The 13,230-nt window shown below is 42.9% G+C and overlaps 1 protein-coding gene across 2 annotated transcripts in view; it reads right to left on the bottom strand.

Moving 5' to 3' along the window:
* Gpd2 (glycerol-3-phosphate dehydrogenase 2) overlaps positions 1–13,230 on the bottom strand; it is a 123,914-nt gene that overhangs the window by 74,511 nt on the left and 36,173 nt on the right. For both annotated transcript variants that reach the window (XM_032903314.1, XM_032903313.1), the window contains exon 3: positions 777–948. In XM_032903314.1, coding sequence (XP_032759205.1) covers positions 777–948 — 172 coding nt within the window. The remainder of the gene's footprint in view (positions 1–776; positions 949–13,230) is intronic.

Genomic DNA, 13,230 nt, shown 5'->3' with positions numbered 1-13,230 from the left:
CGATCCGTGCACAAAAGCTCCCCAAGGGCTCTGACTATAGATCATCTGTGTATTCTCTTCCACACAAACTACGCATGCAGTAAGTACTCCAAATATTTGCAAAACTGAGATTAAAAGAAAGATTATATGTTTATATAAATCAAGAAAATAACCGAAGATTAAAAAAAAAAAAAAGTTTCCTAACTGACTCCTGCTAGACAAAGGACTCTCTTTGGCACAGAAGATTGTCACCTATATTAATTCCTTCAAGTAGAGCAGAATCAAGTATAGCCTCTCCTAAAGGTGACTGTCCACTCTCCTGCCCAGGTTGATCAGAAAGCTAAGCTCAAGTTGCCTTGTGATAACTGTAAACTACTCTTCCCGCCTGTTTTAGCGTGTTCGACTATAAGCGCCCCGCCCCCAATTATACACCATGTGGAGGCATGACAGTCTATGAAAACGGGAGTCAATGTGGTAACAAGAGTAGACTCCAATGTGCCTACATGCTAAACTTATCACGATTCAGGGTAAACAGAATAATACTTAGGCTACAAGGTATACAGGAAAATTTTCAGGAATGTAGAATTTGATTTTCAAATAAATCTGTGAAAGATAAACATCTATTTATAGCTATATTTAAGTTTTAAAACTGTTTTGAGCGCCTAGATTTTGAAAATTTGCAAGAACGTTTCAAGAAGGATCATAACTTAGAGAACACCAAGATAAACATGAGCTCATGAGGCAAAGGCTATGAGGCATTCACAAGGAGGGAGGAGGAAGTGTTCTTCAGGACTCACCTCTGGTGACAGCGTCTAGCGCACAGCCACATCCTGTGGCTCCTCCTCCAATGACGAGGATGTCAAATTCCGATGTGTTCTGCAGAGTCATGAGCTGAGCTTCTCTGGAAGGAATCTCCCTGATCACGGGCTCTGGGAAGCATGTTGCTGCTTCCACATACGCCAGGCTTACCTGAGGGGAGGCAGACAGGCTGGGGTCAGACACCAGGAATGTCAACTGAGCAAAGCATGCTGGATACTGTAAAGAAATTCACCAAGGCTAGCTGACAGTCCACGTGCAGTCTCGAGATTTCTTCATGTGGGTCTCAGGGTTTTTTTACCCACAGAACAAATGACTGGTTGCAAATTCAGTGTCTCAGCTGTTAGAGTTTTATATATAGCAAAGTTTAATTATTTCTGCCACTTAATAGTAATAATAAAGCTAGGCGTAATGCCGTTAAATTTCCTGGTTATTTAACAATATGACTCATCAACAACCCAAATCAAAAATGTATGCTTTTTTTCCCCAAATGCTTGCCCTAGTATTTGTGTTAGAATGCATCAGATCATCCCACTACAAGTATTTGTAAGACTCTTCCTCGATCTACACCCAGGACAACCACTAGCAGGATTGGGCCACTATGCTGACCAACATCTATAATTCCAACACCAAGGAAACTAAGGCAGAAAGTCATTGTAGGTTAATAGTGAATCCTGGATCCAGACTGCATTACACGAGAGATAACTTATTTAAAAAAAAAAAAAGTATATGTATTACACATACACATTATTATATGTGTATGTGTGTATGTATATGTCACAATCAGAAGTCAAGGTTAAACATACAGAAAGATAGGTAGTTGGGTTTTTTTTTCTTACTATACTGTAGATTCATTTACCACACACAGTGAAGAGGGTTGACCCATATGTCTCCATTAGATCTCAAAGACCACAAATTCTGTTTCTCTCTATGGCATCACAAGATCGGCGCAATGAAGACTCTTCTCTCACTCTGACATAAGTCACCTAGGCATCTCTGAGTGAGCAGGGGCAAGTTTGCTCAAGAAGAGGAGCTCTCAGGTCTTCTGAAAATGGATCTTTCCTTGTTTCTAAAAGATGGCTTGGAATAGTCTATGCAGCCCCAAACTGGCCCCAAACTGACCTAAGGCTTACAAGTGTTGATCTAGCAATGGTCACTGCTCTCTTACATGAGGATTATTCCGTTCATTCAAGATAAGGAATTTTTTTTCAATTCAGAGAAAATAAACTATTCCCTATAATTGGATTAATTATCATCAAGTCAGTTGTATTTCTATGAAAATAAAGCCAAAAGTCTAGAGAAAGTTAGGAAAGCCTGTCTCCGGCCACAGGGACTCAGCTTGAGTCTCCACACCCCTGTCTTAGAAGCCTGACAACCTGAGTTCAATCCCCAGCACCCATGTCGGAGGGGAGAACAGACTCCAACAAACGGTCCTTTGGCCTTCATACTCACAACATAGTGAATTAATTTTTAAATTATTAGTTCAAGGGCTAAAACTTTTAAATCCCATTCTGCATATGACTCCTCCTATTTGCGTATTAATAACTGTTTCCTCATGTAACAAGACAAATTAAAAAAAAACAAAACAAAACCTGCTAGGTTCTTCTAGCTATGGTCTTAGTCTTCCCCAGCTAATGAAAAGAAAATAGAGCACATGGAGAAATGGTATATACACAGACATACAGACATACAGACATACAGACATACAGACAGACAGACAGACAGACAGACAGACAGGGCAAATGCCAACAAGGGGGGTGGGGGCACACTATGACCACTGGAGTAGGGAGGGGGAGCTGCACCATGACAGATGGGAAGGATTTGGACATGGGACTGACAAGTGACTAAACCGCCGGAGAGTTTTCACACATCAACAGAATTGCTGACATTTTCTGCCTTGTAAGTTTTCTAGAAATAGTTGAGGAATAAGTTTAAAGACCATGTTATGGTATAGTTCATTAGAACTTGTTAATTTCTGAAAACTCCCTCCTCTGGTCTAACTTTAGTAAAGCTTGAACTAGCTCCCCTTTAGTGGATGAGTGAGATTGGGGGAGGGGCGGTCATTCCCATTGCCGACATGGTTCCTGACCTTTTGTGGGAACAGTAGTCTCGGTCGTCTTAATCTCAATATTAAGTGTGGTAGATACAAGCCTTTGATTTCAGCCCCAAGAGGCGGGGAAGGAGGAGGATTAAGAGCAAGGCCAGCCTGGACTACAGGGCAAGATCTTGTCAAAAATAACAACGATGTTTCCATAGGTTTCCAACAGCTCATGTTTCCAACATGCATCCTAACAATTCTTTAAAGATTCATTAAGTCCCTGAACAGCCGTAGTATTTACCCACTAAGCTCACTGGTATCTAGATTTTTACATAGCCACCATCACCTGCTTCATCACAAGGCATGCCCCTCCCGCAACACTACCACACCTAATCACATACAACTGACTGTCCGCTCAGCTCAGTATCCAAGAAACTTTTCTCCTGCCTTGTGTGCCTTTCTTTGCTTCCTTTGGATAGCACTCAACTGCTATGAGTGACTGGCACGCCTCTTAGGGGCGTGTCCTCTATTAACCTAATCAAGAAAATCCCCCATCTCTGAGGGATTCCAATTCTCGTCTACCTGAAAACTGAGATTAACTAGCATCATACCTGGTGAGTGTCTAAACTGTGGAGTACCTCTGCAGTGAAATAATGATCGGTGAGTGATTTTACAAAGAACTGGTGATGAAGAGACTCCATGAGCCTCGAATTCAAACTAAAGTCTGAGTCCACATTCTACCAGAGCACAAGCACCTAGGCAATACATGCACGAGTGCCCTTGGTGCAATACAGAGTGGTCACCATGTGACCTACAGGCCTGAAAACAATGATTGCCCCGCACAGAAAAACCAACCAATCTCCGTGCTAAGCAAAAGCGGCCAGACTCAGGCATCTGTACTCCATGACTGTGATCATTCTATATAAACAATGTTAACTAAAAAGGTATGGGATCAAAAATCAGATCAGCGATCGCAGGCCTTGGGGAAACCCTGTCTACAAAGGGCCCAAGAAACACCTTGGGGATGACAGAAAGATTCTGTCATTTAACCGTGGTTATAATTACATAACTGAGTGTGTTATGAAGAGTTAGTTTTGCTACGTTTAAGCTGTTGCCCAAATTGTACATCAATAAAAGTGACTTAAAAATAATGACCAACTGTGGACTGAGCACGTATGTTCTAGGTGGGTTGATAAGGTGTTTGCTTTTTTCTTTTTCCTGCTCATTGACTCTTCATAGCAAACCTGAGTGAGGTGTGTTATGCTCTCCACTTAGGAAGCTGGCGCCGAGATACAGAAGTTATCCCAAAACTGTGTGACCAGCTCGCAGCAGAATTGGAATTGAAGCGTCACAGCTTGGCAACAGACACCAAGTCCTACACTGCTCTACTGCGCTGACTGTACAGAGAATCTTAAGGAAATAAATACAAAAGCAGGCTAACTAGTTACAACAGAGTGAAATAATACCACCGGCAAGATGCAGAAAACTTTTAATATTGCGGGGGTGGGGGTGGGGGGAGGTATCCCAATTGTAGCAGAAGTTGTACTGAGGAGTTCCTCCGATTTAAAAATATATACTTCTATACACGCACACGGTGCTATTGAGGGTGACTTATTTAATTTCTGACGCTACTTTAAAATAACGTTTTATTTTTGTTTATTTCTTTCCAAAAAGCTGGAAAGTGTTGCAACTGAGAAGCTAAGCACCATGCTTATTTTAGAGGCAGTAAACACAGCCTAAGGCCCTACTTAGAATTATGACAGGAGAAAGACTCATTTTGGCTCTATGCGGCTTTTGAGTAACAAAAATACATCTGCACTGTACCTTCTCTAGAATATGTTGATTTCAGGGAAATAAGGGGAGGAATAAGAGATAATAAAAGCAGTATTGGTAAGTAAAGACACTTTTAAAAAGGGGGTCTTGTGTGTTCCACTCCTCACGGATCTGTCCTTTCCTTGGTCTCCCTCTCCAAGCCTGACAGTTTGATTAGACAGGAATCTGACAGGAATCTGGGAGGTGAGCTCTCCTGGTGGATGCACCCAGAATGTCCGAACTCACCGAGAGACCAAAATGCTCATGAGATCTGCAGATGCTGGACTCAGCAGCACTCGCTCAACAAACAAATCACCAGAGAAGTCCCTCAAGCCTTCTTCTACAGGAGACAAAAGGATACGGTGGCAATTGTAATAGTACTTGCAGGGTGTTAAAGGCCGAGAAGAGGCTAAAAGGCACAGGGGACTGTGTGTGTGTGTGTGTGTGTGTGTGTGTGTGTGTGTGTGTGTGTGTGTGTCTGTCTGTCTGTCTGTCTGTCTGTCTGTCTGTCTGTCTGTGTGTAGTGTTAAATTAGAACAGTGCTCACCTGGTAGCACATGCCTGTAATCCTAATACTCATTTGCTAGAGGCAAGAGAATCAATCAGTAGTTCAAGGCCATAGTCAGCTATAGAGAGTTCAGGGCCACAGTAGTATACAGGGAGGGAGGGAGGGAGGGAGGGAGGGAGGGAGGAAGGAAGGAAGGAAGGAAGGAAGGAAGGAAGGAAGGAAGGAAGGAAGGAAGGAAGGAAGGAAGGAAGGAAGGCAGGCAGGCAGGCAGGCAGGCAGGCACAGTCACAGAAGGCGTCTCATAAATCCTGGCCGAGCTTCCCTATGAAGGCCAGCTAAATCAAGAGTGGTGGACATCAGCTGGAAGACACTAGAAAAGGAAGCAGGAATAGCATGTGCTAAGTCTAGAATACACACAAGTCTGCTCTTTCCTGTCATCACACTACTCTTGAAATCTGGCTTACATGTCCAACTTTAAAAACTGCACAGTTTCACAAAGTTCCAAACTGAGATTAACCTAAGAAAACTGAGTGCTAACAGCTGTGGCCTGTAGGTAAGGCAGGACCTGTAAACTTCAGGGCGCTCACCTGAGTGACCCATCCCACCAGTCCGTCGCATGGAGTCATGTGACTTTGCTGTCCCAAGCCTAAACCCAGAACAAAGTGAGAACTTCCAAATGAAGGATTAGCTACTTAACCTGACCACTGAAACCAAAGGTCTCTCCACCTATTGCGGAGGCAGAAGGATAAAAGGCCACCATGGGTAACTTGTTGAGATCCTGTCTTCAAAAGTGAGCTCTGGACTGTGACTCAGTGGTTAGGGTCTTGACTGACATGTGAACACCCTAGATCCAATGCCCAGTACCACAAGAAAAATTAAAAATTCCTTCAGCATTATGACAGAGACATGCATGGCGTTTGGCGAGATCTCAGCGGATAAGCACACATACTGATAAGCAGAGGACCCACGTTTAGTTCCCAGCAAAAACATTAGGTGGCTCAAATCTCCAGGTATTTCCTTCCAGCTGGAGGTGGGTCTGTCGGACTCTGGTTTAGGAGCGCACCTGCCTTTATGTGCAGATAGACAGATGCAGGCACAGAATTAAAAATAAAGTATCCCCCTTTTAAAAAGATAGAGACTTGCATTTATGTAGAGTTGGAAGCCAAGTTCATGATCTGTAGTGACCAAGAAAGCGTTTCCCCTAACCAGGATTCCGAATGAGATCAGTGTTACTATGTCTGAGCAGTATTAGACTTGCAAATTAAAAAAGAAAAAAAAATTCCTAGACATTTGCAACTTCGGGTGAGACCGAAAACAAGATCTAATAATTAGTGTCTATTTCTGAAAGAAGTGCATATTTAAAGACCACAGGCAATTAACAGCCAGGCTGTCCTGTAATCATGTACAGTAATAATTGGAGTATAAAGTAGGTTTCATGCAAATCACTTCAGACTGCGACAATCACTCTCGCTCGCTCGTCCATATTATGCCATTCAATCAATGGAATTGGTTAGACTGGAGAGAAATTGCTTCCTGTTTGTTTTGCCATCACCGTAAAAGACCAAGCCCCTATCAGTGTGCACCCGGAGGTGAAAGTGACAAGCATCTTCATACGGTTTCTCTTCAGAAGTTGGAAAGCTCTTGACTTCCGGGGTCCTCTTGTAACTAAATCGATGACCTTTCTTGGATCTACATGACAGTAAGCAACTTGTTTCAGTGTAAGCAGACCCATGAGGACTTCATGTTTCCCTCTCTAGCCAGTTAATACAGGGTAACTCTCATTTCCACAGAAAACCAGACAAGTTTGTGGCTATGTATTAAATGTGTCGTAGTCGACTGTAAGCCAAAGTGAATTCTTCCTCCCTGAAGTTGCGTGCAGCATGAGAAGTGACAGGCAATGTCCTCTTCCTAGGCACTGAGAACGAATCTCTCACGCTGTAGAGCCTATCTGTGGTTGTGATTCCTTTCAGATGTGCACAGAGCCCTCTGCAACCAGAAGATACTCACGCAATCAATCACCAAACCTTGGGGTGGTACAGCAGAGGGTCATGCAAGTCCAGTCTCCGTGAAACTGTCACTTCCCCCATAGTACGCAGTGTAAACTACGGATTGTTAGAGTCAAGGGGAATTGCCAGAAAATGAAAAAGTGTCGACTCTGTCTGGACTATTCAACTAAACTAACACCATTAACTTGCTGGAACAAAAAAGAGGCTTTGAGGACTTCGCCTATGGGTTTCCAATAAATAATCTATTTCCTCTTTACAATTGAATGTATTATTATCGTTAGTATGTATGTGCACGGGCCAGAGCATGCAAGTAGAGGCCAGAGGACAACTCTGAGAGTCCATTCTCTCCCTCTTCTATGGGTTCCCGAAATTGAACTAAGGTCGTCAAAATTCATGGCAAGATCATTTACCTTCCTACTGTACCACACACTAATACACAGAAGCATCATCTTTTTCTTTTTAATCCTCTCCATATATTGCATCTGGACTACAGTTTCCCCTCCTTTCTGCCCAGCCTCTCCCTCGCACCAGCCCTCTCCTCTAGATCCACAAGCCCCTCTGACTCCCTTCAGAGAAGAGCAGGAAAGGCAGTATCTTTTTATGTAATTCTTTTCCTTTCTTTTTTTTTCTTTTTCTTTTCTTAAATAAGTAGTAGTGGCACAGGTCTTTAATCCCAGCACTAGGGAGGCTGAGGCAGGCAGATCCCTGTGAGTTCTGAGATCAACTTGGTCTACAAAGTGAATCCCAGGACAGCCAAGGCTGTCTAGCGGAGAAGCCCAGTTCAAAACAATAAAAAAAAAAGACAAAACAAAAGACAAACTAACAAACAACAACAACAACAAAACCAAAAACCAAAAACAAAAAAACAAGTGGTCTAGGAAATTGAACTAAGGGCTTTTTAACCCTGTAAGAAAAGGTCTTGAAGGATGTGCCTAGCCTCAGAGACTTGATGGGCCAGGGTGAGGGATTACCCAGGAGAGATCCAACCACTCAGAGGAGAAGGGAAGGGAGGACAGGAAGAATTGTGGGAGCAGATGACCAGGAGGGAGGCAGTGAACAGTATGTAAAGTGAATAAGTAAATAAATAAATTAATAGTAGTAGTAACATCATCATCATCATCATCATCATCATCATAATAATAATAATAATAATAATAAATTAATGAATAAAAAAGCTCTCTAACCACAGATCTACACTCCAGGTCCCAGGAGGTATTCTTTGACCTGAAAAGAAACTAAATTTATTACTTGAGCACATAATTGAAACTTAGAACCTGATTCATTTTGATTCCAAATACGTTCATTATCCCTAGATCCACCGACCACTTTGTTTAGATTTTTGAGACGGGGTCTCTCTATTGCACAGCTCTGGCTGTCGTGAAACTCACTATGTTAAACCAGCCTGGACTCAAACTCCCAGAGATCTGCTTGCCTATATCTCCCAAGCACTGGGATTAAAGACGTGCACCACAGGCCTTCTACGAGGCAGAACTTCCAGTGCAATTAGTGAAGTCTAGAAATCCTACCACATCCTCTTAGCCCACAGCCAGTCATGCTGGGCAGCCACAGAGAGGACCCAGATGAAGCAGCACCCGGCCCTCTAGCTCTCCCTAAGCCACTGACCTGGAACTGAAACAGGGCTCACTGGCCCCCTGTCCCTCTCATGTGAGTCCCATACTGACGCACTGAGTCAAGTGACCAGCCTACTACACTTGAACCTTCTGCTGAAAATAATTCAAGTTCAAACATGAAGTGCATACTCTCCCTCTCTGTGGAGACGTCATGAAATACAAGAGACTTAGAAGTCTCTTTTCTGTCCATGCTATTGTACAATTAGAGCTGGGAAAGCTTTTGCTGAAAAGTCTCAGATTCCAAGAATAAGGTAAAAATCGGGCCTACCTCATTCTAAAGCATCTTTTATTCTAAACTGGGAGGTGGGAGATACCTAGAGAAAGCTTTCCAAACACAAAATACATAACTATAATGCCGGGTGGATGGAAAAGAAACAGAAGTAAGAGGGCTCTCCCGGGGCATTTATAGAAAGTTCCCTCTGTCCCACAATATCCCTAAAAAGTTTTTTTAAAAGGCCTTAAAATGAATAAATAGTTGAAATGAAATGCAAAGTCAAATCAAAGTGAATGTCAATGCTGCTCAGTTAGCAACAGCCTAGCAGCTCACCAGCTGTCAGCGCTAATCCTAGCTCAGCCATTGACTCACGGGGTGACCTATAGAAGTACAGTTAACCTCGCTGATTCTGTATGCCAGCCACAAAATAGCATCCCAAACTCCTCGAAGGCCCAGTGCGAGTTATAACTTCAAGTTGCCGCCGAGGCCCCACTTTCGAGGGCTAAGTGTTAAATAAAAACCAAAATTAGACAGTCGCTTGATAGGATGCTCTTCAGAGAACATTCCCAGCTCTGTCTGCTGCATAATTTCAGTGCTTTGATGAGGCATGTCTCATAAGAAACAGTCTAAACCATATAGAGCGGTTAAGAATAGTTTCAACTGGCCTTATCTAAAATACAAAGTATTCCGAAGCCTCATCAAGCTTTGATACCAGGCACATTCCCAACACAGTTGTATTTCTAGGAGGGGAAAAAAAAAAAAAAAAACACCAAGTCTTTCCAGGAATCTATGCAAAGGGTTCTAAATAGAAGTGAGTGAATGATGAATGTCTGTAGTATGAGCCCTAACAATAAAACTCACATTATAAAAAAACAGCTCATTAGTCAGCCAGATTAAAAAACGACATTCAGGACACATGTAATGGCTGGATGCTTAACAACATGATTCTCTTCTTCCACAGAAATGGGGCTGTAGGCAGCAAAGCCTTACAGGTTACAAGTCCCTGAACCAGAGAAGAAACACGTCCCCGTACTGATTGGTAAGGGCAGTAAGAAACCTGTGCTGGGAGCACTGAGTTTGGAGTTTGCTTGTTGGAGTGACTGGCTTCCATATTTTAGCAATTCACTTATGGGATTGACATACAACTGTTAAGGGGGGAGAGCTGGGGAAATGATTCAGCAGCTGAGAACACTTGTTGCTCCTACAAAGGATCTGGATTCGGTTCCCAGCACACGTGTACATTTAAAACCATCTGTAACTCCAGTTCTGGAAAACCCAGCTCCCTCTTTTAGGCTCTGTGGGCACCAGGCATGTGTGTGTGGTGCAAGGGAAACACTCATACCCATAAAGTATCTTTAAAATACAACTGCAAACTCCGTTTGGAAACCTAAGATTCAACTTAACCAGGTCTGTATACAGTCATTCATTCTGCAACTTCCCCTAGCGTGTGGCGCCTCCTCCATTGCAGAAAAATACAAGATACACGCAGTATGGAATATTCTGCTTTAAAATTAAGGGAAGCACTGTATGCGACCACCATAATTCACCCGTTTGCGATAAGGCGATAAGCCAGACCCAGAGAACATAAGCCTACATGATCTCATATGTAGAATCTAAAAGAGTGAAAGGATAGTGGCCAAGGGGGCTCTGAACTGTAACACAGGGAGGAATTGCTCCAGGGATTCAACACTTCAGTTAAGCTCGAAGGAAGAAACAAAATGAAATCGACTAGGAAGATGTGGGTTGTTATTTGGTAAGCTTGCTAAGTTTTGCTGCTGCTGTGCTGGTGTTTTGGGTCTTCTTGTTGTTTGTAGGTGGGATCTCATGCTGCCCGGGCTACAGATCCTATGGTGTAGGCAAGGCTGAGCTTGAACTTCTGATCTTTGTGTCTCTACCTATTTCCCCACCTTGGAAACTTCATTTTGACCCAGACTTTTAAAGAGAAAGGCTGCTTGCAAACTATGACAAATGCCTCTGTAAGTGGGAGACTATTCACCTTAGGGGACAGGTGTGGTCACAAGTTCAAGGCCATTTGTGAACATTCTGGTTGACTCCAGAACCCAAACGCCCTCAGATGAGGAAGCTTCTCCCACTGTAGTTGAATTCTTCGTGATGTTGAGTGTGCTTAAGAGGCAGAGTGATATTCAAAGATGCTTGCTGTAGAACAGCAAAGTGAGTAGGTACAACTTTTTAATTTCAATGTCACCAGAAACCCATCTAATGTGTGTCTTCACTCACTTCTGCTAACAGAGGCAAAAATACAATTATTTTTAAGAAGTTTGGATTCCATCTTCTTATGCCAAAAAAACAAAAAACAAAAAAAAAAAAAACCCAAAAAAAAAAAAAAAAAAAAAAAAAAACAAGAAAAAACCCAAAAAAACAAAAAACCTAGGTGTGTTCCAAAGACTACAAATGAAAAAGAAAAGAGGTTCATGTGAATCTAAGGACCTACTATGTGCCAGACTGCTGGTCTGTTCAGTCAGACTGAGAGCTTAGAAGGAGAAAGTATGGGAGAAAAAGAGTCCTTACCCTTCTTTTATTGGAAAATCAAAGTCTTCAAACGTTCATACTTGTACACACCAACATATTGTACCCCTCCCCCAGTTGCACTTGAAAGGTAAACAGCTAACAGTGTTTGTGTTGCTCTGGCCTGTAAACACACAGGGAGCAAGGCACAAGAATTCCATAGTCCAGACCAGACTGGGCTACATACAGAATGAGACCCAGTTTCTAAAGGAAAAGAACAAAATAAGACTTATTTTGAGTAGAGTTGGTCATTCTAATTTTTGTGCTTCTCCAATTTTGTCTTTTGCTACTGACAAAAGAAAAAAAAAAGAAAGAAAGGGGGGAAAAAACCCTTTGTGACCATTCTACCAATAGGAAAGCACTGCTATTTTACAACTTTACAAATAGCTCACTGGAAGGGAAAGTCTGAAATATAAGTTAAAACGGTGCTCGCAACATCCTTGTGGTCTCTAATTACCCATGCAAGCCTTTGCTTTTTAGTCATGTAAGAAATATATCACTGCTACATTCATTGTCACAGGAAGAAAAACGAGGTCAAGACTCAGGAAAACTGTCTACGATCACTAAACTGTTAAGACAGAAGTACTGGAGGCGGGCATGCTGAATGAGGCTGCAAGGATACTCCATATATGCTCTTCAGGGGAAGACTGATTCATCAGCACAATCTCCATGTTCCCTGATCGCCTTGTAAGACCGCTCCTCCCACTAAACAGATTCCTGTTCCCAAAGCCCACTCCCTGGTTTCTGGTTGATGCAAAGAAGGTTGGGAAGGGAGGAGGGGGATGAGGAGGGGGAGAGGGGGAGAGGGGAGGGGAAGGGGAAGGAAAGGGGCAGAGGGAGAGAAAGAGAAGGAAAGAAGGAAGGAACGAAGGAACGAAGGAAGGAAGAAAAAGGGGAAAGGACGGAAGAAAGGAAGGAAAGGAGAAAAAGAAAATCTCTTCCACCTCTGGCTGAGCTCACAAAGCCCACTGCAACTCCAGAGTGGGTGATGGAAAGAGCAAAACATAGCACGTCACCCAGAGGGGCCCCTCACAGCTAACCAGATCCGTTAAATCAACCACAGGTCGGTTAGAGAGAAGACCTCATCGTCACATCAGTTTTTCCAGTTTGTACCTTAATGGTGTGAATAATAAGTTAATTATTTTTCTTTAAAAAAAGAAAATGCCTTTGTCCTAACATGAGAAGAGACTAGAGTAGTCTTGGGCCAACTCCTCACATCTCAGCCTACGCCTCTCCATCCACCTCCATTCTTCCCAACTACCCGGGGTTTCTCCACGCTCCCCACTTCCTCTGAAGTGCTCCATGGCTCCCTCTCCTAGATGGAATAACCCCTTTCTCCCACTCCACTTATGAGCAACTTAGAGTTAAATACAGGAGAGCCTCCCAAAAGAAGGCCCTTCTTTCACTCCGGTGTCACTGGGTTAGATGTCATCTAATGCCTTTTCAACTAAAAAGCTTATCATTAAGCCCACCTGTACTAAATAATATCTCTATCAACTCGTTCCTGAAAAACTTACACACGAATGGAATATAGTGGTAGAATGCTTGCCCGCAATGTTGGAGGCTCTCAGATTAACCCCAAGTAGAACAACAACGAAGATTAAATTTAAAAAAAGAGGGGAGAGGGGTAAATTCTAAGGAGAGCTCAGCCAAGTGAGAACTACCAGCTGCAGCAGAGGATACAATATACGGACAGCTCC

This window comes from Rattus rattus, chromosome 5 (assembly GCF_011064425.1).
Source record: "Rattus rattus isolate New Zealand chromosome 5, Rrattus_CSIRO_v1, whole genome shotgun sequence".
Taxonomy (NCBI): Eukaryota; Metazoa; Chordata; class Mammalia; order Rodentia; family Muridae; genus Rattus; species Rattus rattus.
Note: the sequence above shows the minus strand (reverse complement) of the source record. Positions and strands in the feature narration are given on the sequence as shown.